The sequence below is a fragment of the Leptonychotes weddellii genome, chromosome 16, assembly GCF_054177405.1.
Source record: "Leptonychotes weddellii isolate Sample4059 chromosome 16, ASM5417740v2, whole genome shotgun sequence".
Lineage (NCBI taxonomy): Eukaryota > Metazoa > Chordata > Mammalia > Carnivora > Phocidae > Leptonychotes > Leptonychotes weddellii.
In genome coordinates, this window is record NC_138384.1 from 1970478 (window position 1) to 1993248 (window position 22771).

Here is a 22771-nt window from a genome sequence, read left to right on the forward strand (position 1 = left end):
GTCCCTGCCTCCTGGACACCTTGGGCCCTTGTGCTCACGCCTGTGGGACACTCTAGTTTTGGGTTGTGCACTAGTTCTAAATGAGGAGCCCTGGGAACCGTGGACACTCACCCTCTGGCCCTCAGGGTCACGTGGAATCGTAGCAGGTGCCCCATCGCTGAGCCCTAGGCGCACCCCGGCTGTGACTCTGCCTGTGCGCCTTCTGTCATTCCCCTGATGTGTGTGAGCGCTTGCCCTGCGAGGAAGACACAGTTCAGCGGCCTGGGAGGCACACCGGGGAGCCGCGTCGAGTGACTCACCCAGCAGCCCTGGCGGCCTTGGGACCAGACTGGGCCTCAGAGCCAAGTCTGAAAGTGGGGCTGTGAGGCCCCGGTTTTAAATATTTTCTCACCCACCATAGTAATACTGGGGTCAAGCCAGTGTCCTTGATGGGTGGGAGCACCAACGGTGGGCACTTTTTGGGGAAACCGTATTTCCACCATCAGAGAGCATCTCCCCACAGATCCCTTATCACTTACTGTTGTAGCTTCCAGGGGCCGCCATATCAGTGACCACAAACCGGGTGGCATAAAACAACAGAAATGTATTCTTTCACTCTTATGGAAGCCTGACATCTTCAGTGTGCCCGACGTCCTCAGTATTCCTGATGTCCTCATTGTGCCCAGCGTCCTCAGTCAGTGTTCCCGACATCCTTAGTATTCCTGATGTCCTCATTGTGCCTGGCGTCCTCAGTCAGTATTCCTGACACCTCAGTCAGCGTGCCCGATGTCCTCCGTCAGTGTTTCTGACCTCCTCAGTCCATATTCCTGATGTCCTCCGTCAGTGTTCCCGACATCCTTAGTATTCCTGACGTCCTCAGTCAGTATTCCTGATGTCCTCAGTGTGCCCGACGTCCCCAGTGTGCCTGACGTCCTCAGAACGTGCTCCTGGGCTGAGATCAAGAGTCACCACGCTTCCTCTGAAGACTCCAGAGAAGGGTCCTTCTGCCTCTTCCAGCTGCAGGGCCCAGGCAGCCCTTGGCTGTGGCCGCACCCCTCCTACCTCTGCCTCCATCCTCAGTGTGGCCTCTCCCTTTCTGTGTGTCTCAGACCTTTGTCTCCCTCCCTCTTAGAGGGGTACAAGTGATGGTATTTAGGGCCTGCCTGGATGAGCCAGAATCCTCTGAAGATCTTCAACTTCACATCTGTAAAATCCTTTTTTTTGCTGTGTAAGGTGATGATGTGCACAGGTTCCAGGGATTAGGACGTGGACTTCTTTGGGGGCCGTTATTTAGCGATCAAGATTACAGGGTGGAAGAGGGGCCTTACTGGGGAGAGATGTGGCCAACAACGCCCATCCCAGTGATCGATGTTAACTAACCAGCAGTAGGACTCTGACCTCAGGCCCCTCCTGGTTTCATGTGAAGCGCACAGCCCCGCTTCTCTGGATCTCCTGCCAAAAATACCTGACCCGAATCTAATCATGGGCACCTCATCACACAGACCGCAAGGGCCAGGCCCCAGAAGCACTGCCCTCCGCCTTCCGAGTGTGAGTCTCACCGAAGGCCGGAAGGGCTGATGAACTGAGAGCTGTGGTCCTGGTAACCGTCACCAGTGTGGGGAACATGGGGGCCAGGGCTGGCAGAAGAGGACCAGAGGGGACAGCCTGCCCGGCGGGAGTGGGGGCTGCCTTGGAGGCGGGCACTCTGTCCTGCCATCAGCCTGACTGAGGTCCCATGAGGGGCATTCCTGGCCAGGCTGCTGCTGAGACCACAGTATTTCTAGTTTCAGCCTCCTTGTCTTCCTGACTCTGGCTGTCTGCCGTTTTCCTGTCCCCTGCACGCCTGCTCTTTTCCCTGTGATGGTGGACATTGTTGTTAAGGAGTGACGAGATGGATGAGTCCCTTCCCTCAAATGGGGTCGGGCTGGTCAGGTGGACAGGGTGTTCGTTGAAGGCCACTGGGTCTCTTAGGGATGTGCTGTAGCTCTGTGTCTAAGGTCCCAGTGCTGGGGGTTCCCTGAGGACTCCCGTCCCCGGCTGCTTGGAGCTGGATGGAGCAGCACGCTGCCCAGCCTGTACTGGGCTCGGTGAGTGGTTGGAACCCGGGCCCCTTGGCAGATCCTTGGGCTCTGTCTCCGCACGGCTCCCCCCTTTCTACTCCAGCCCCGGCAGCCTCCTTGAACTCTGATCTCTGTTCGCTCAAGGTAGAACATTGCCCGGTTCTGCCTGGCCCCCTCTGAGCCCGAGGGTCTGGAAGGTGCCTCTGGCAGGAATCCAGGGGATGGCAGGGGTGACCTCTTATTTCTCTTCTCTGGGGTCACAGCTCTGTGTGGCCTGTTGTCTGGGGTCACCTTGGGGCTCACAGCAGTCCCGTTACTCCACTATGGCCAAGATGTAAGTCTGGCCTCATTTTTTTTTTTTTTTTGGTGACCTTTGTTTTCCTTCTTATTGTGTCTTAAATATATCAGTCAGAGTTCCTTTAAAGTCTGTGATCTCTGGTTCAGCTTACAGGCTCTGTTTTTCCTCGGGATTTTTGGGCGTGGCAGTGGGCTGCTGGCATGCCCGCACACGTGGCCGTGGATGCTGCTGCCCCCATGAAGGTGCCTGGCCTCTGGCCTGGGGTCACAGCCAGCAGAGCGCCTTGCCCTGACCAGGTGTGGTGAGGGCCGATCTCGTCCCGGGTGGCCCCGTCCACAGAGTGTCCCCTCCGGGCACCTCCTGCTCTCCAGGGCCTGCATTTCCCCTAGCGGGCCAGGGATACCGCTGATCCCTCTCCTGGCTGGTTGGCCTCTTAGCAGCCACCTTCTGCTTGGCTTCTCCGTCTCCCGCCCCCCACGGGTTGGGATCCAGAAGGTGCCTCAAGGGCAGAGCTGTACACACAGTAGGGCCTGCTTCTTTGGGATCCTGCCCTAGCACGCTGGCCTCTGCGGCAGCCCTGGGGGTTCCAGCACCCTGCCGCCCCTCTGCCCAGCCACCAGCGGTCAGGGACCTGGGGCAAAGGGGTGGGAGGCCCTGCCCCCTTCGGCTCACCTCAAGCCTATCCCTTGTTTTTAGGCTCTCGGTTCTCGTCTTGGGGCCACTGTGCATGTTCCCTGATGTCTTCAGGCAGCATTTAAACTGTGGTGTGTGCAGACAGCTGGTGTCAGCAGGCGGGGCTGGTTGGCGTAAGCCCCTGGGTTCTAGGCAGGAGAAAAGTCTTGCAGTCTCATTTTTAGATGCTGTTCAGTCCCTTGCCTATCATGTTTTGAAAGGTAGCTGCTCATTTTTCGTGCTTTACGGGCATCTGTATCGTAGGATGTGGCACTTTACTGGGGCTCTGTAGTGTGGCCGTCCTCCTCGAGCTTGCTGTGTGCTCTCTTCACAGAAGCCCCGGGGCTGGGGGGTGTCTCGGTGCCTGGCCCCCATGTCGCTGCTGCTGATGCTTCACTGGGAATGAAGTCTGGTGCCCTTTGGGGAGCGCTGGTTTTCTGATCTTGCTTCCCCCCTGGTTGCACACACCCTCGGAGGACCGGAATCCCTAGCTCACGGGAGCAGCCGTGAGCACGTCTCTCAAACGGCACGTCGGGGCCTTGGTGTGGGCCCTTCTGAGCTTGCCCCGCATGGGCCCCCTGGGGACTCTGGGTGCTCTTTTACTCTGCATTTTGCTCACCAGGTGGGGTTTTGGACAGGGATAAATATTGCTTCATGTTCTTTATGATTCTTTGGAAACATCCGTTAAGAAACACACTTTATGTTTATGTTTAACATCACTGGGGAAAGCCTTGGATTTAGAATGTTCCTCACAGGACAAGCCAAACTGCTCCCCGTGTGGGCAGGCTGCCTTCCATGCTTTAGGCAGGGAGGGTGATAATTGTTTTTCTTACTGGCAGTGACTAATAGAGTTAAAAAAAAAAAAAATTGCAGCTTCTGAAAGCAGGGGATAATTAGGGGAAAATGGAGCCATGACAGAACAGGGCCAGCTCGCCCTCGTCGGATCGGGTCGGATTGGATTGGATCGCCGCAGAAATGTGTGAGCCAGAGCCGGGCACTGGGCACCCAGTCTCCCCTGACTACGGGCTGGCTCTCTGGCCTCGGGGAACGTGCGGCGTGCTGTGCCTGGGGACCACTCCCCGCTCTGACCCCGTCTCCGCCGCGGCCGCCTCGTCGCTCCAACCCCGTCTCTGCCACCTGGTCACTCTGACCCCGTCTCCGCCGCAGGCACCTTGTCACTCTGACCTGTCCGCCGCCACGTTGCGTGAACTGGAAGAGTGATGGCAGAGTGGTCGCCCTCCGTTGTCAAGGGCGGCAAGCCCACGGCACCTGCCTCCTCCCTTTGCTTCTGATTTTCAGGCATTTAAAGCAGATCCCAGGCCCGTGCCGTTTCCTCTGTTAATACTTCCATATGGATCTTTGAAGAATGTGGGTGTTTCTCTGCACGTGGGCCTTGTCCTTCCCCCGCCATACAGACGTGGTGGGGACGCACGATGTGGCCTGAGGCCTGGTCCACGTCCGTCTCCCTGAGGGCCGCGGAGCTGCTTTGCACGAGGCTTGCTTGGAACTGAGTCTGCAGCAGCCCTCACGTGGTGTCTGTGTGCCTCGCAGGTCTCTGCTGCCGGAAGCAGCCCCCGTTTCTGGTGGGTCAGGGGCCGACTGGGGGCCTCCTGCTTCTTTCTAGCGTCATCTGGTCTTTCCCTCCACTTCAGAGCTGGCCCTTCTCTCCAGAAGGCTTGCTTTTAGGTTTAGGTTGAACTACCTTTTTTTTTTCTTCCTCTTTTTAAACAAAATCTACTTATTTTTTCTGTCAGAATTTATTTTTACTGAAGTGTAGCTGACACACGGTAACTACATGAGTTTCAGCTGGGTGACACAGTCTGTGACGCTGTGCTCACAAACGCATCTGACTTATTCCTGTGACCTAGTCATCGCGCAACGGGGAGCCTGTCCCTCCCCCTCCCCTTCGCCCATATGGCCCATACCCCTCACCCTGGCAGCCATCTCTGTTCTCTGTATTTATCCTTCTGTTTCTGCTGCTTTTGTGTGTTTTGTTTCTTAAATTCCATGTATGAGTGAAATCCTATGTATTTGTCTTTGACTTATTTTACTTAGCATAATATTCTCTAGCTCCATCTATGTCGTTGCAAATGGCATGATCTCATCCTTTCTGATGGCTGAGTAGTAGTTCATGGTACATACACACCACATCTTCTTTATCCATCCACCTGTCGATGGGCACTTGGGCTGTTTCCATATCTTGGCTATTGTAAATAATGCTGCAGGCATGTATCCCTTTATTTCCAGGTTTATTGAGGAATAGTGCACAGGTAAGATTGTAAGGTGCATGACAAGTACGTCTCGGTGATTGGTATTTGTACACTTTGTGCAAGGGTTCCTGCCGTCTAGGATTAGCATGTCCACCACTTCACATTTTTATTCTCTCTCTTTTGGTGAAAACATTTAAGTTCTGTTCTCTTAGAAGATCTCAGTGTTGGGGCGCCTGAGTGGCTCAGTCGTTGAGCGTCTGCCTTCGGCTCAGGTCATGGTCCCAGGGTCCTGGGATTGAGCCCCGCATCAGGCTCCCTGCTCAGAGAGGAGCCTGCTTCTGCCTCCCTCTCTCGCTCTCTGTTTCTCTATCTCAAGTAAATAAATAAAATCTTAAAAAAAAAAAAAAAAGCATCTGCCTTCAGCTCAGGTCATGATCCCAGGTCCTGGGATCGAGCCCCACATCGGGCTCCCTGCTCCTTGGGAAGCCTGCTTCTCCCTCTCCCACTCCCCCTGCTTGTGTTCCCTCTCTCGCTGTGTCTCTCTGTCAAATAAATAAATAAAATCTTAAAAAAAAAAAGATCTCAGTGTTGATGCAGTGTTACCAACGACAGTCACCCTGTTTACAATCAATAACTACTTCTAATTAACAAGCACTTGGTAGATGGGCCATGCTCACTGTGGTACGCTAGATGGGGGCGCCGCGATGTTCCCTGGCCCCGAGAGTCAGCGGGGCTGCTGTGTGAGGACGAGGATGGTTCTTGCGGACAGGGTAGGTTGGGGACCTTCTCCCTCGGCACCTCATCCTGAGCCTTGTGTGGACTTGTGCCCTTTCTCCTCCCTGCAGGTGGATGGCTTGTTCATCATTGGCTGGATGTACCTGCCTCCCCATGACCCTCATGTGGACGACCCAATGCGATTCAAGCCCCTGTTCAGAGTCCACCTGATGGAGAGAAAGTCTGCCACGGTGGAGTGCATGTATGGCCACAGAGGGCCCCACAACGGCCACATTCAGGTGAGCGCTCGGGGCTCCCTGAGGCGTGGCAGCCATGTGCAGGCAAGGGGCTAGGGCTCCTTTGTCCGCCCCGGTCCCAGTGGCCGCTGGGGTGGGGTGCTGGCTGAGTGGCTGTGGTGTTCCAGCTGCAGACCTGTGTCCACACCGAGCAGTGAGCACAGGAGGAAGCGGGGGCTCAGCCCCACTCCGGGGTGCGTTAGTGATGTGCCCTTCAGAGACTCTCTCGCTGGGACCCCCCAGGGATTCTGCGTTCAGTTGGAACTCGTTGTTTTTGTCGTGATTCCTCACTGCTCCCTGGTTTCCTCTTTGCAAGAATATAAACTTGGAGTAAGACACGCTGCTCTCTGATAATGGTTTGGCAGACAGCCACCCCAATCAGCACGTGTGTTCCCTAACACACGACGAAAGCACAGCCCCTTTTCCTGCTGTAAGATGTCCTCCTGGGAAGACGCACATGCACCTTCCCCTGAGAAGGAACTGCGTGCGCAGGGTGGCTCTGAGGTCCCTTCTTTGGACTGGCCGAGATACGGTGGCATCTTGGGCTTCTGTACACATGTGGGGTTTGTCGGTGCGGGAGAGGTTGATCGTGCCACCCATGACTGACACGCTCCCCTCTCCTTTGTGGCGAATGCTCAAGATTGTGAAGAAGGACGAGTTCTCCACCAAGTGCAACCAGACTGACCACCACAGGATGTCTGGCGGGAGGCAGGAGGTGAGCCCGTACACCTTCTGTTCCCATGGCGCGGCTGTGATGGGGTTGAATGGTTTGACATCGCCAGTGAGCCCCCAACGAGGGGCCGTCTCCCCGGCTCATCCCGATGTGTGCGTCTGGCTTTTCCGTCAGGATGTCCTTGTTCGTGTCCATGCTCGCAGGCTTTCATTCCCTGCCGCCCCTCAGAGTGAACGAGCCCCAGAGAAATCGTTCCCTCTGATCTGCTCTCTTTCGCCCCTTTGGCGAGAGTGTCCGTGTGCTGCTGGAGATTTCTTCTTGGATGTGAGTTTGCATGGAGACCAGGGGGCTTTTTTGGAGCCTCTGTGTTCTCCCCGCAGACGGGCCTAGTGGCTGAGATTTCCAAGTCTTGGCAGCGCAGCGTGGAGGCCTGGCTCTGAGCCACACCGCGAGCTTCTTAGCACTTCCTTTTATTTGCACGGATACTTTCACATTGCCTTTGAGTTTTCCTTTTCTGAGGATCCAAGTCATACTGCTGTTTCAGAACATTCTTAAGAAAACCTTGAACTTTTAAAATGTAGGATGCTCATTGAACTTACATTTATTTAATGGCTGTGTATTTCTCAAGTTCTGAGTCTGACAGCTTCCCTGTTAGCCAGAGAATTGCGGGGAGGTGTAAGGTAAATTCATACGCACGCATGTCTGCGTCTGAAGAGTGCACACAGGTGCTCGCGGGAGTCCTTTGGAGGTAGACGAGGCCCTGTTTTCTCACATACATGGCCTGTGAAGGTGACGGTGCATTTTTCATTCACAACACCGTTGTCGAAGCCTGGGCACATACAGTCACACACACAACGTACAGGTGAGTGCTCCAGTCTGCGTTTCAGTGAAAAAGGTCGATGTGTTTTCTGAGAATAGAAACTCCTCAGCTGTGAACCTTAAAAAGGCCAGATAGTGAATTTCTGGAAATACGTATGCTGGGATCAGAAAAAGGTCTTGTAAGCCGCGTCTGTGTGATTTTGAAGTGGAGTGGCATTTTTTCTGATTATGAAAGTACTAACACAAGTCCTTTGTGGAAACTCTAAGAACACGTGCACGCTGGGTGGGAGTAAAGCTTTGCTGGTCTCGGGACTGGGGCGTCAGTTTGCATTTCTGTGACCACGACCGTGCCCGAGGCTGAGGTTAGGGGCCTGGCTAAGGGCTCCCCGGGGCTGCTTTTCTGTGACATGTTTGTTAGTAAACATCCTCGCTGCTCTCTCTGGTGCTGGTATGTTTCTAGTTGATTTGTAGGAGCTTTTTTTTCATATTAGAAAATCAGTCTTTCAGGTGTGGTTGCAAGTATTTTTCCTCATGTTTTTGTCTTTTAGTTTGATTTATGGTATATTTTTTTTCCAGGAGTTTTCTTGTTTTTAATTTTTATGTAGTCAGAGGTGTCTGTCTTCCCCTGCCGAGCCCATCGGGGAGACGCGGTGCCACCGGGCAGAGCAGAGTTCTGGAGAACTTGTTGTGTGGCCCCACGGTCACTTGTCCCTCTCTCGCCTGCTTTTCTCTCTGTCCATCCCCTGTCTGTCCCCTCAGCCGTGTGGGGACAGGGTCTCCTGCCGGTTCAGGAGTCAGCCAGAAATGTCTTCACTTTCTCATGGAGTCTTTCAGACCCAGGGGAATGGCTTCAGGCCCCAGGGAGAGAGGACAGGCTGTGGGGGGACATTGCCATGTTCCTGATAGCTCTGCACACCGAGGTGAAAGGCTGAGCTGTGCACTCTGGCTGTCCTGTGCTCCGGTAGCTGATGGGCATTTAAAATTCTGGGGACCACAGGGGACGGAGGGCTCCTGGCGGCCAACAGGGCTAGCAGGGGAACAGGGCGGCGCGCAGTCTCCTGGGCAGGGGATCCTCTCATGCCCCCAGGGGCTGGCCTGGTGCTGCACTGTCCTCCACCCTGTGTGGCATTCTGAGAGCTTGTGGGGGATGCCCTGGCGGTCCCCCTCTGCAGGCCGTGCTCTCTGAGAAGTGCTGCCCATGAAGGAACCAGTGAGTCTCCCGTCATTCCCCTGTGAAGGCCACAGCCGCCCTGCAGGTGTCTGGCTGATGCACTGCATCTTGCTCACCAGCCCTTCCAGTGCTCACACCCAGCTCCGGTCCCGGGGTTTCTGCCGCCATGTCCACCTTTGAATGCCAAGTCCAGACTGCCGTGGTGTGATCTGATGTCTCAGGCTGCGGTGGCCTCGGCCTGCCCCTCACAATGCCTCCGGGTGACCTGTGTGCTTTGCACACTGCAGCCCCTCTCCTGGGTTCCTGTGAGCAGGGCAGGCCCTCAGGCCTACCCAGACTCGTCTCCCCTGGCCTCCCTTCACAGATGATGGCAAGGCCCAGCTGCCATCTTCCCTGCCCCCCCCGTGCCTGTCCAGCCCCCCAGCCTGAGGCTTCTGGAGAACCGGGGCCTACGAGGAGGAGCAGAGACAGGGAAGAGAGGAAGGAGAGAGGACGGCCAGGCCCCACCACTGCGATGCTGTGGGCGTCCCTTGTCCCTCCTGACCAGGCCATGGGCTTCTGCTGGCCCCACTCAGGGTGTGCTCTGCACTTGGTCATGCAGACTTCTTGACTGGACACAAGTTGTTTTTGTTTCTTTGTCTCATGTACTGAAAATGATATCTTCTCACCATCAAACACGCAGTCGTGGGAGCCCCACCCAGGAGCAGCCCCCACACCCGTCCTCCGTCATCCCTTCTTGTTCTCCGAATTTTGTTTATGTAACTGGGATCTAACTCCATCTAATTTGGGTCTTTTTTTTTTTTTTTTAAGCTTTTTAGCTCTTCCAGAAATATTTTCCAGGCTCATTAGAATTCTTTTAATCTTTATTTTTAAAGCACTGTTCCATCCGTCATCCATAGGGTGATTGCCTGAGCGTAACTGCTCTCCTGCGGTCAGACATGGGGTTTGTGCTCCCCCTCCTGACCTTCCGCTTGGGTGACTTGTTCTCTGAGAGCCTCAGTCCTCATCTGTGAAATGTGGACCCCTGCGGGGGTTGGAGGACTGAGTAGGGCAGGGCGTGTGAGTGCCTTAGCGCCAGGCTGAGAGCCTCCAGGTGTTACTGCCGGAACTCTGTGCAAAAACCTTACCTGGTTTTTGGATCATACAGAAATGGGATTGCCAGGTAAAAGGCCCTGTTCCAGATTCTTGTTATGTGTTGTTAGTTTGCTGGTCCTCATTTACCACCCACCAGGGTGGGTGAGCCCCCTGCCTCCTTTGCTCCTGCCGGCCTTCCTCTTGGCCCGGGTGGAAACCAGGCCCCTTAGCACGTGGGCTCAGGAGTAGCTCTGATCCTGCTGCATACTAGCTGGGTGACTTGGGGAAGGTTTCTCAAACTCTGTGAACCCACATCTCCGTAGAACAGGAAGGGTGTGAGCACCCTTCCCCTGGACTGGTGTGCAGATGGAGGGGATGATCATAGAATGCCAGCACCTGTGAGCAAGCCCTGCGTAAATACTATTCTTGTCGTGTATGTTCTCGTCCCCTGTGTTTCTCCTTGTGTATGCATAGCTCATGAGATAATTTCATAATGAACGTATCTCAAAGGTGTTTGTTCTGAGTAATTGGGTCTAGTTGGTATTTCTAACGACTCTGACCTTTTCATGCAAAGTAAATAAGATTATGACTCCTTTCGAGTCAGCCTCATGGTATTTAGCTTAAGTCTGATTACTCACCGTGGTAACATAAAATCCCTACTTGTTACATTAGCTCACTTCCATTTTTATCTCTTCGTTATCTGTTTGATTTTTTAGGGCCTTACTCCATTGAAGTGGAAGGTTTTGAGGTGAAGTCTAATTTGTCAAGTTTTTTCTTTTGTGATTATTGTTGTCTGTGTCTTAAAAGACTTTGCCTATCCCTAAGCTGCAGAGTCTCCTCTTCAGAAGTTTGGTAGCTTCACGTTGTGTTTGGGTCTATGGCCCATCTCGAATTATTTCTTGTGTGTGGTGTGAGGCAGGGATCGTGGTCCTTTTCTCCATATGGATGTCCAGTCGTTGGAGCATCATTTGTGGAAGAGACTTTCCACTTCCCATTGGGTGGATTGGATGTATTTGTCGGAAAGCAGCTGACTAGATGAATGGGTCTGTTTCTGGGCTCTCCGTTTCATTCCGGTGGTGTATTTGTTGACCCCAATGTTTGTACTACTGTCTTGATTACTGCAGCTTTATAGTAAGTCACACCATGAACTGGTGCAGTTCCTCCAGCCCTGTTCTTTTGCAAGATTGCTTTGGACATTGTCGGTCCTTTCCAGCTCCATGTGAATTTCAGAATCGGCTTACCGGTTTGTACAGAGACCCTGGTGGGACTGGGACTGCCATGGCATTGAGTCCATAGATGCCTTTGGAGAGAATTGCTGGCTTGGTACTTGGTCTTCTGGTCCACGGGCGCCTGTATCATGGAGGTGTCTCTGTTTCCTTCTGGCAGTCCTGTGGCTGTCAGAGTAGGGGTCCTGCACGCACTTTCTAATACGTATTCCCAAGTCACATGTTGTCTGAGGCTGCTAGAAATAGGACTTAAAATTTTTCATTTTCCAACTCCGTGCCGCTGGTGTAGAAACTTCCAGTTGATTTGTGCGTAATGAGCTTGTGGCCTTGTAGCTGTGTGCTTGTCACTGCAGTGAGGGGTTTCTGTGCGTGGCCAGAGTTTGGGCGGGAACATAGGAAAGCAACTGAAAGATTATAGCTCTCTTGGTTTGTTGTTGTGGTTAAATTGCTTTTGTTTCTGTTTGTAGAACTAACTCTGCATGGTCATTAGAAACAGTATATTGAGCTAGGAACTCAGAGCGATGGATTAATTTGGTTAAATGTGCAGAATCAAGCTATTAAGCACTAACTGTCCTTCACATTGTTTGATCCCATAATGAATGACTGAGCTTTGAGGACGCAGTGTTTATAAAAGCTCCCTTTTCACAAATGAACTTTCTGAACGTGTAACATAACTATGAGGGCACCTCCCTGCCCCAGCCCCCCTCCCGGCCATACCTGTCTTGTTCTTCGGCAGTAGCAGAAGGCAGTTCTGGCCAACGTGACCAGCACAGGAGTTAGCCACAGGAGTCCTGCTGTGCTCCTGCTTTCCTAGAAGCCCCAGAACCAGGCTCGGTGTAGACACCGCATGTCCCGTTGGTGGCCACAGAAGTGAGGCTCATGTGGCTGCTACCTAGGGAGCTCTGGACACGGGCTGAAGGGACCCCATGGTCCCTGTTGTTGCATGTTGAAGTCTGTGCCTGTGTGCTCTGGGAAAATGGGGACCAGAGCCCTTTACTTTCCTTTGGTGGCTGAGCTTCACAGGAAGGAGGTCAGGGACTCGGAGACCAAAGTGTGGCAGCCCCCTCCTCTTGCCCAGTCTTCATCTCCATCTTGTCCACCCCGCTGGGACTCCAGCACTGCTGTGCCCAGGGCATCACCCCAGCTGTAAGAGTGCTGCTTTTTAAAAATTTTTTTAAAGATTTTATTTATTTATTTTGATGGAGAGAGAGCACAAGTAGGCAGAGAGGCAGGCAGAGGGAGAGAGAGAGAGAGAAGGAGACTCCCCACTGAGCAGGGAGCCCGATGCGGGGCTCGATCCCAGGACCCTGGGGATCATGACCTGAGCCGAAGGCAGACGCTTAACTGAGCCACCCGGGTGCCCCAAGAGTGCTGCTTTTATCCACTTAGCGCCACAGCGAGCAGTCCTCCATGCGCGTCGTGGTAGTTTTCATGACCTGTGCTCTCTTGGAAGGAATTCCGAACGTGGCTGAGGGAAGAATGGGGGCGGACACTGGAGGACATTTTCCACGAGCACATGCAGGAGCTCATCCTGATGAAGTTTATCTACACCAGTCAGTACGAGTAAGTGCAGTCCCCTCTGTGGGTACTGTGAGCACAGTCTCTGTCCCTCCTCTGTCCCTGCCCCCCCGCTGCCCTACCTTGGTGTCTATTTTCTGTCTGATTTATCATCACGAGCCTGGCCTGTGTGCTGGAGCCTCAGGGTGGTATCCCCACATCTGCCGGGGGACACTTCCTCTCTTAGCTGCTCTTCCTGCCTTGGCCTCCGCCCCACGCCCTGTCCCCATGACGCATTTAAATAGTCCCTTGTGCAGTGAGCATCCCTTTCTCGGTCTCTGGGGTTCCTGTGCCAGGGTGATGGAGCAGGGGCAGCATCCCCTTGTCTTTGGAGAGTGCTCCCTGCCCCAGTTCCCTTGTGGTGCTGGTAGAGCGAACGTGCGCCCCTGTTCAGCCCTGTTAGAATTCCAGAGAAGGTGTGAGATGTGCCTTGCAAGTGTTTTGAGGAGGGGTGATTGTGGCTCAGGAATGTGGGGTTCCCCCGCTCCCCGCTGGCCTGGCAGGAAGCTCAGCCCGGCTGTTCTAGGCTACCCTGCCCTGTCTGCCATCCCTCACACGGCAGGGAGGTGAGTGAGTGAGCTCTGTACTTTGGCCTGCCCGCGGAGCTGCTCTCATGCCTCCCCTTCCCCCCACAGCAACTGCCTGACCTACCGCCGCATCTACCTCCCGCCCAGCCACCCGGATGACCTCATCAGACCCGGCCTCTTCAAAGGCACCTACGGCAGCCACGGCCTGGAGATCGTCATGCTCAGCTTCCATGGGAAGCGTGCCAGGGGCACGAAGATCACAGTGAGTCCGGGTGCTACCCTGGCGGGCCCCGCTCTGTGAACTCGGTCTGATTGGCTGTGTGGTAGCCTGACTCGGGCTGCACCCCAGCTACTCACAGTGGACTCTGGGCCTGTGGCACCCCTGCGCTGGGGAGTTTGCTGGGAATGCAGACTGTCAGGCCCCACCCAGACCCATTGAACTAGGATTTGTATTTCACAAGACCTCCAGGGGATTTGGAGCATTTCCAAGGTGGCTTTACCCATGGCTCTCAGTCATGGCCACACACTGAACCCCTGGGGCTGTTGAAGAAACCCTGATGCTGGGCCTTAGAGATGCTGATTCAGTGGGGGAGGGGCCTGGGTATGTGGCTCCAGGAGGTCCTCTGGTGGCTGTGAGGTGCGGAGACCTCCTGCATTATTACACAGGCTCCTGATGCCATCCTGGCCTCAGCAGCTGAGGAACACAGTCAGAGGGTTGTTGAGCTGAATGGGGGTCTTGAACCAGTTGGCCATTGGGCCTGCTGCAGGGGCACCGTCCACACTGTGCTCACCGGTCATTTGCATAGTTGGGGTGTGTTTCTGCCAGATGCACTGAAGTGTCCTGGGGAACAGTGCCTCTTCTTTGTTCTCATGGAGCTGTACTCTTGGACCTCGATTGGCCAGGGTCCCTGTGCTCTGGGAAGGCTCCTTGTGTGCAGAGCCCAGCACTGGGGCCCCTGGTGGAGCTGCAGGGCCTGGAGGGTCTCCCAGGTTCAGGGTCAGGAGCGTTTGTGTTCCAGGCAGACAGGTTTGGGCTGGCATTCAGGTCTGGCCCTGCCGCCTGGCCCTGGGAGGGTCTGTGCCCTTCTCGAAGCCCCAGTGTTCTAGAATGGGGAGGTTTTTATACCTGGAGGGCTCAAGTGCACATGAGCCGCTATGCCGGGTGTCTGTGCATGTCTCGAGGTCACTCAGGTGCTGTTAGCCCCTATTTTCGAAGATCCCTTCACAGATGGGGGTGCCTGCTGTAGGCACATATTTTTTAAGGGCTTCTAAAATATTCTTCAGAAGGGATGCTGCTAAGTCAGTGGGAACGCTGGAGTGAGCTGATTGGGCCAGAGGTGTGATCTAGGCAGGAAACCACACAGAGTGGTGTGTCTCTGCTGATGGCCGCACGCTCGCCCCTCAGGGTGACCCCAACATCCCTGCTGGGCAGCAGACCGTCGAGATCGACCTCATGCACCGCATCCAGCTGCCTGATGTGGAGAGCCTCCGCAACTTCAATGAGCTCTCCCGCATCGTCCTGGAGGTTCGGGAGCAGGTGCGCCAGGAACAACAGCAGCAGGAGAACGGGCTCGAGGACGGTGGGGGCCGCGGCCGGCAGAGCCCCCGGGAGCCCCAGCGGGGCTCTGCCCAGCCCAGTGTGGAGCTGCCTGCCGAGAAGGTCGGGGAGCCTGGGGACGGAGAGGCTGCGGCTGCGCCTGCCCCTGAGCAGCCCGCCCAGTGCGGGCAGGGGCAGCCGTTTGTGTTGCCTGTGGGCGTGAGCTCGAGGAACGAGGACTATCCCCGCACCTGCAGGATGTGGTAAGAATGCCAGCGTGGGCCGCGACAGGCCTTCTGGGGAGTCCTGCCTCCCCACCTGCGTGGAGACGGGCTGTGGGGGCCGGGCTCAGCGCCGGCCAGCGTGGGGGCTCCCTGCACCCGGCGGGGAGCCCCTGACAACTCCGTCTGAGTCCCAGCTTGGGCCCGTGCGGACGGCGCCCTTCCCTGGGCTGCACGGAGTTTGGAGGCTCCCGACCCCTCCCCCCCTGGGGAGCCTCCGAGGGGGCTTATTAGAACCGCCAGGCATGAGGCCCCCTTCCTAGTGCCTTTTGTCGCCTCGCCAGTCAGGTGCAGGGTAGACAGGTGACTCTGCAGGTGGCGTTGAAAGCAGCTGGTAAGGAGGGGGCTCTTCCGCCTTTGTCCCCCTAGAAGCCGGCTTGAGTCCACCTGGTTGTCCTTGTAGGTAAGGCCTGTTGGGGGTCTCCCTCCGGCCCCTGCTGAGCACCGTCCAGCGTCAGCTGTCTGTGTCTTCCTGTGGTTTCTCTGCCGGCTCAGAAAGTGTGCGCAGAGGGCTGGCAGCGCACTCCTGCCCCAGGGCCGGCTTGCTCTTTGCTTGACGGCTGTCCTTACGGCTTTGTCTCGGGTCACTGCCCTCAGCCACTCAGGCCCCCCCGCCCCAGCCCGCTACACTTCAGGGCTTCCTAGGTGTCAATGAACCAGAATGAATGAAGCCACAGACTTGGGTCTTCCGTCCCACTGGCCGCATTTCCGGTGCCAGCAGCCACATGTGTATTGCACAGTGTAGGTCTAGAATATTCCGTCAGTGCAGTTGGTTCTCCTGCACAGTTGTCCTAGGGGACCTTTGAGGGGATGACCTGTCCGTCTCTCGGCATCACAGCTGCCTGGCCTGCATGTCTGTCCAGTTACGTGGAAAGGTTTGTTTTCCTTGACTTCTGGGCTGACTGCTGTCTTGGGCTGGTGGCGGCGGTCTGATTGGCACTTCACACATAGAAGAAATGTGGGCGGGGCTCTGAGCTCCCGAGGGAGGCTTTAGGTGTCTGTGTGGGCTTGGCGGGTAAACTGGTTCTGAGTACCGAGTGCCCGTTGGGGTGGTGCCCCCCACACCAGCACGCAGTCCTCCACGACACCGGCTTGGTGTCCGGCCACTGGACTCAGTCCTGACACCGCCCCCCCCCCAGAGACGGCGTCAGACCCGACAAGACTGCCTCTGTCCTCTTAGACACCAGTCCCAACCGTGGTTCTGACCGACCAGCTATAGGTCGGGGGTTCCCACGACCTCCTCCTCGGGTTCGATTAATGGGCTGGGGCAGCTCCCAGAACTCAGGGAGACACTACGTTTACCATTTTGTTGAAGGAGTGAGAAAGGACGCAGGTGGGCAGCCACATGAAGAAAGGCGTAGGGTCCTGAGTGCACTAGCTTCCAGCCCCTGGGAAGTGGAGTGTACATGGGTGTCCCCCACCTGGGGGCTCCCTGAACCCCATACTTCGGGATATTATGGAGGCTTCCTCACAGAGGCATGGTCCATCATTAGCTCCATTTCCAGCTCCTCTCTCGTCTGGAGAATGGCGGGGCCGCTCAAGATTCCAAGCTTCTGTTCCTGGCTGGTCACCTGCTAGTGTTCTTATCCCTTAGGAATTTACCGGGGTTTCAGGAGCCCTGTGCCAGGCACCGGGGCAGAGATCAATGCACGTATTCTTCTTTTATCTCACGTAGGGGAAATCCATTCCATTTTCCTTTATGTTACACAATTATCACAAAAGTGGCTGAATGCGGGTTTCCTGAGAGGAGATATACAAATGGTGTTCCAGTATGATTTCAACTGTTGTGAGCGTTTTAGTGGTCGTAAGAGAGAAGGGCTCTGTCGTCCTTATGAAACTCAACAGCCCGCAGTGTCTTGTGGCTAGCCGAGAGCCCAGTGGGCTCAGTCGGGCGCTCTCAGGCCAGCCCTGCGGTGGAGGCATGGGACGTGCCGCACATCGGTCTCTGTGACCTGGGAGGGGCGTGCTGTGGTCCATTCCCTGTTTGGTTTGTGTGTCTGCGAGGCCTTGCCCCAGTGAGGGTGCAGAACATGGCTGCCTCCGGTACTAAGCTCGGTGGGTATCACTTTGCCTCCCTGTGGGTTCTGGGGCCAATTTCCCCACCTGAGAATCCCACGAACCGCTCGCCCTCATGCATAGGCCTGCTCTCCCCCTCCTGCCCAGGGGAGCCTCGGCGTGGTGGATGGAGGGCCGGGTGCTGGGCGCCGTTCTGTGTGCTGGGAGATCAGGCCAGCCTGCGGCTCCTCATTATCTATATGAGCACCAATTTCTTGGCAAGAATGACGTAAATGCATCTCAGTCTCACATTGCTCTCGAAACTTGAAACTTGGCCTTTACGGGTATTTGAAAGTTCTGCCTTCTGAGCTCACGATGGTTGGGTGCCAGTAAGTCTTTATTGATTATATTTGAGTTGTTCACGTACTGACATAACTGTCCTGGGAATTCAGATTTTGGTTACCTGAGCCAGCTTTATGAAGGTGTACTTCGGGACAGAATTACGCGGTGGGGCTGCCCGAGACCCTCTTTCTTTAGCTGGATGAGCTGGTGCAGAGCGGCGGTCAGCAGGGTGAGCCTGACCGTGGGCCCGCGGCTCTGCGCACTGGGCACTTAAGAGTTGCTTGGTGGTCCAGGTGATGGCCTCTCTCAGGCACCGTGACTTGCTGCTTCCTGCTGGCAGGGAGGAGGGCTGGCCTGTGGTGTGGGGGTGCTGCGGCAGGGGGCTGATGGGGTGGGACGGGGCCCAGCGCGCTCCTTCTGGCCCCTCTCACTGTCCTCCCTGCGCTTTCCCTCTTGTCTTCGCACAGTTTTTACGGCACAGGCCTCATCGCCGGCCACGGCTTCACCAGCCCTGAGCGCACCCCTGGGGTCTTCATCCTATTCGACGAGGACCGTTTCGGGTTCATCTGGCTGGAGCTGAAATCCTTCAGCCTGTACAGCAGGGTGCAGGCCACCTTCCGGAATGCAGAGGCGCCGTCCCCACAGGCCTTCGAGGAGATGCTCAAGAACATCCAGTCCCTGACCTCCTGACGGGCCACTTTCTTGCGGGGCAGCTCCTGGGGCCCTGGACCTGGCACCTGGGAAAGGAAGCAGCATGCACTTTGGAGATTCGGCCTTCTGACCAGAACACCCACCTTGTAGGAGTCTCGGCCCAGCCACCCCAAGACTCTTTGTACAGAGTGTGTGACGTTTGCGTGTGTCCTCGTTAGGAGCTCGTGGGAAGGCTGACTGAGCACGTCTTACAAAAAGAAAGAAAGAAAGAAAGAACCAGAACGGGACTGATTGAGAGGGCTGGCTGCAGAGTTTTGTGAACAACTCAAGTGGAGAAATTGGGTTTGTCCTTGGCCTGCTGGTGGTTTTCAAGGGACAGGCTGAGCGACCCTGGGCGCTGCTAGGAGGGATTGTGTGTGGGCCATGCCAGCTGGAGGCGAGTGGAAGCGGCTGCAGGCTGGCAGGGGCCTGGGGCGAGGGCAGCCTGGGTGTGGGGCAGTGTGTGCACAAACGGAGGCCCGGGGGGGTCCAGGATGCTGGGCCAGGACCCTGGACTGAAGTGCCGTTTCTCCGCTAACCTGCTTAGAGTTTGGACAAAAGCATTTCCCCTCTGACACGTTTGTGCATCAGTGCAGGGGGTCAGCGATGCGGGCCGGGAGGGAACGGCGGCTTGGCGGCCCTGGCCTCTGTCCAGCTTTAGAACCAAGACCTTTGCTGCATCCAGTTCCACACAGGCCGTTTGTTTGCACCCCCAACCCACCTCCTGCCCACGCTCTGGTCTCAGAACCTGCCCCAGAATTGGGCAGGGCCGCATCCGGAACAGCCCTGCGTTCCCCCACTTGCGTAGCGTGCACAGGTGTTGTTCTTGGGAGGGTATAAGCAGCAGAGTGGTGGCACAGATGACCTTGGAGCCCCTTTGCGGGGAACAGGGCAGCTTTCTAGAAGTCACCCCCATGGATGGAATGCACTTTGGAGACCAGGGTCCCTTGGGATCCTCCACGGCAGGGGTCTGAGCACAGATGCTTCTGTGGGTGCTCTGCCGGTGTCCCAGAGACGCCTGCATTTGGGGACCCACTGTAAGGTCTCTGCTGATCTAGTGTCTCCTGAAGAACAGAGCCCCAAATGCACGTACACCCCCAAGAATTAGCTGCAGCTCTGCCTCCAGCCTGCAGACAGCTGTCACCACGTTCACCTCCCGTGGGGGGGGGCGGCTTCACTGGGGAGGCAGGCCAATGGTCCCCCTCCCTGTTGCTCGCCCTTGCTGGGTGGACTGTGCTGAGCCCTCATGCCGGGGGCAAGGGACCCCAGGGAAGGGGGCAGCTTCGTGGTGCCTTCATGTAGAGACCAACGTGAGATGTCCCATGAAACATGTTTTCTTGATGAATTTCTCCCTGACTGGCCTTTTTGTAAAAATAAAAAATCCCTATTGCTCTAGCTTCAGTACCTTTGGCAACTTTGACCTTCCTTTGCTTCCCAGAATTGTAGAATTGATAAGCTCTGGGGCATGGTCCCTAAAAGACAGACCTTCTAGGAGGTTCTTCCCAGCTCCCGACTTGGGAAGGAGGCAAGCCAAGAAGGTGGGGTCCCGTCCGGCTGGCTGTCGGACACACCATGGCTACCTCCCACATCCTTCTAGTAGGCCCTGAGGCGCGGTCCCAGTTTTCGTGTCTTCCGCAGGACCGAGCCTCCAAGCGCTGTCACCCCCACCCCCTTGTGGCCGTCACTGTGTGTCCTGTGCCAGGCATGCTGCTGCTGCATGGTGGTAGCCGCGGCCGGGAAGCCTCGGTGAGAACGGAGTGAAGGCCCGCGGGGCGCACGGCTGCCGCGCGCCACGTTTCGCCCGAGCCTGAGGCTCACTCTAAGGTCGCTCCGCCCGAGGCCCCCCGTTGTCTGTACAGCCCACTCAGATTGAAGATGAGCCTTTCTGATGAAAAACCGGTCTCGAACCCAGACGGTGGAACCTGCCTGTGGAGTGTGGGTTTCTCCATGGTTCCTGCGAGCCGTGGCTGTTGGCTGTGTTCACGTGGGTCCCTGGCTCTGGCATCAGGCGGTGCCCCGGGGACCTGTGGGGCCGAACGGCTCGGCAGTGGTCTGGGTGGGGGCTTGTCACCTGCACAGCCGGGCATCCAGCATACGTCTTATTTCCCACTTAGTGGAACTGTGGCCAGTTTTGGTTTCCAGTTAAGTAGGCGAGCGTGCAGAGGCTGTGCAAGCCAGCCCCAGGGGGCGTGCCTGAGGGCAGAGCAGGCAACCAGCCCATCCGGGCAGCTTCCAGCCGGTAATTCGTTGCAGGGGAGGATTCAGAAAGGCTGAGGTTGTGGTTGGAAGCCTGAGGGCAGCTGGGGGTTTGATAACACAGGTCCCCACAAGGAACCTGAATGACCCAATTTAGGGACGGTCTGCGCCCACGTGCTGCATGATTCGGGGAAGGTGGCGGTGGACCTGGGTCGGTGTGGCCATCTTCCCCTGGTTGGCACCCCCTTACTTGCCACTGTGCTGCCGTGAGGTCGGGTGAGTCTGTCGTGGTGTGAGTGGCAGGAGAGGAGCCTCGGGTGCGTGTCTGCCTCCGTGGGCATGTGCTGTTCTGCTGCTTGATAGGAAGAGCCGCGATTGGAGATTTCAGATGGGAGTCCTTGGAGGTTCTTACGTACTGGGGCTGAATGTTCAGTGCAGGAGGCTGTTGCGATTGGCCACTCAGGCCTGGCGGTCTATCTGGTTATGTTGGCCCACCCAGCTCAGACGTGCAGTGTCTGCTGCTGGGTGGGAGCAGGTTTGGAGGCCTCGTGGTGGTGGGAGTTCCAGAATCCTTCCTCCCACAGGCCAGACTGGGCCTCCCGTCCAGGCCTCGCCCCTCCGTCCCTCCATCTGGGCAGCTGGCTCACTGTGGCTGGTGTTGAGGGCTGCACCCTCCCGCCCTCCCTCTCTCACCTCGTGCCCCAACCCAAGCAGCTTAGGCTGGGCGCCTGTACCTGGTGTTCCTCTTGGCCAAGGCGGAGGGTGGCAGCACTCCCACAGTGGGCTCGCTCAAGGAGCAGGCCAGGCCTCCATCCCCGCTTCATGCAGAACAAGCTCCGAGCTGGAGTTGGCCCGTCCGACGTCCTCTCTCCCTGAGAACCTGGGGTTTGCTGCTGTGGCCCGGTCAGGCAAGGCCCGTCCCTTAGGCAGCCCACCCCCGTGCCCCACCAGCTGCAGCGGTTCAGGGCTGGTGCTCGGTTTGTGGGTGGCCCGTGTAGCTCACACTGCTCCAGTGCTCACGAGACGGAGAGGACCCTGCTCGGCCCCCTGCTCAGCCCCCTGGCGTGGCGAACTCGGCCACAGGGGTCTTGGGATTTCTGAGCTCCCCGCGCAGACCCGGTGCTTTGAGGAGGCTGCCCTGTTCTGTCAGAAGCCCTCGTTCTGCCTCTGTCTTTGTGCTCTAACTTTCAGGAATGCTTACGGGAGAGTTCTCAGACAGCCCTCCCTGGCTTGCGGCTCGTGCACCCCAGTCCTTGGCTGGTTCCAGAGGTAACGTAGGCTGACCTCCTGTTCCTACTTTTGGGAGGTCTGGGACGTCATCTGACTATACATCCTCGGAAGTGTTTAGAGAGTCGGAATAAGCCATGGCGCCGTCGGTTAGCCTGCAGCTGCGAATGGGAACAAGACAGTGCCAAATTACCGAGTGCTCTGTGTCATTTACAGCTTGGCGGCCTGTAGGCCGGCCTTCAGGAGGCGTGGGTGACCGGCGGTGCCTCTGAGGCTTGGAAGACATCCTCTCTTCTGGGCCCTTTCTGTGCTCACAGGGAGACCCGCCAAAACACAGGAAGGGGTCAGAACCTTTACTTTTTCAGCCTAATTTTACTTTCGGTTGTTCTTTGAGATCACGTAACCAACTTGGAGAAGAAACCCGTTTCTGCTGCTTGATACTGAAATCCCACGCCCTGACAGCCGACAGGTGAGGTGGGGGGAGGTACTGTCCCTCTCGGGCGTCTGCTGTGGTGCGGGGTGGGCTGGAGCGGGGGTGATGCCCCTGCGGCAGGGCCAGGACCCGAGGAAGTGGCTGCTTTGAGCCTGCGCCCAGTGTTGTCACCGGGATGGGACCACCCTGTGGGGCTGTTTCTCCATAAATCAGTTTTTGAAACGTTGTCGTGTGCTTTGTAATTGTTTTTTGGGGGATGTGATTTAGATGGAGGCCGGAGCCATGAGCAACGTGAGGTGGGGGGCGCTGGGGGCCAAAGGACGGGACTGGATCCTGGCGGGGTGGGGGGCCCCCCTGGGAGCCTCTCACACCTGGACCTGACAACGTTTTGATTTTCCCGGTTGTGCAATGAAGCGGTAAGTGATCCCTGGGAACCCAGACAATGGTAGGTCCCTGGATCCCTCCCTCTGACCTCGGCTTGATAGGTGTCCCCATCACCGACCCAGTGGCCCTGAGGAAGCTGGGGCCACAGTGGGATTTTCTCAGGCTAAATTCAAGGGGAGTTTGCCTTTTCTGAGAACAGGATAAGAACGGGGTAGATGAGGGCAGGGGCCATGCTCTGTGGTGGGCACACAGCTGAGGGTCTCATTTCTGAGTTTTTTGTTTGTAAAGGTAATATTCTTGTTAAAAAGTGCAAGAATTTAATATAGGAAGTAAAAGTACCTCATGTTCCTGTTCAGGGGCGGGAGGATTTCCCTCCTCTGAGCGGTGGCTTAGCCCCGCAGCCCCCCTGG

General features: G+C 56.4%; 1 protein-coding gene across 2 annotated transcripts in view; it reads left to right on the forward strand.

Moving 5' to 3' along the window:
* Positions 1-19522, forward strand: part of FBXO31 (F-box protein 31) — a 41646-nt gene extending 22124 nt beyond the window's left edge. For both annotated transcript variants that reach the window (XM_081806266.1, XM_081806267.1), the window contains 6 exons: positions 6065-6232; positions 6870-6944; positions 12646-12755; positions 13385-13538; positions 14682-15076; positions 17899-19522. In XM_081806266.1, the coding sequence (XP_081662392.1) occupies positions 6065-6232; positions 6870-6944; positions 12646-12755; positions 13385-13538; positions 14682-15076; positions 17899-18121 (1125 nt within the window). In that variant the 3' untranslated portion in view covers positions 18122-19522. The remainder of the gene's footprint in view (positions 1-6064; positions 6233-6869; positions 6945-12645; positions 12756-13384; positions 13539-14681; positions 15077-17898) is intronic.
* Positions 19523-22771: the final 3249 nt, after the last annotated feature.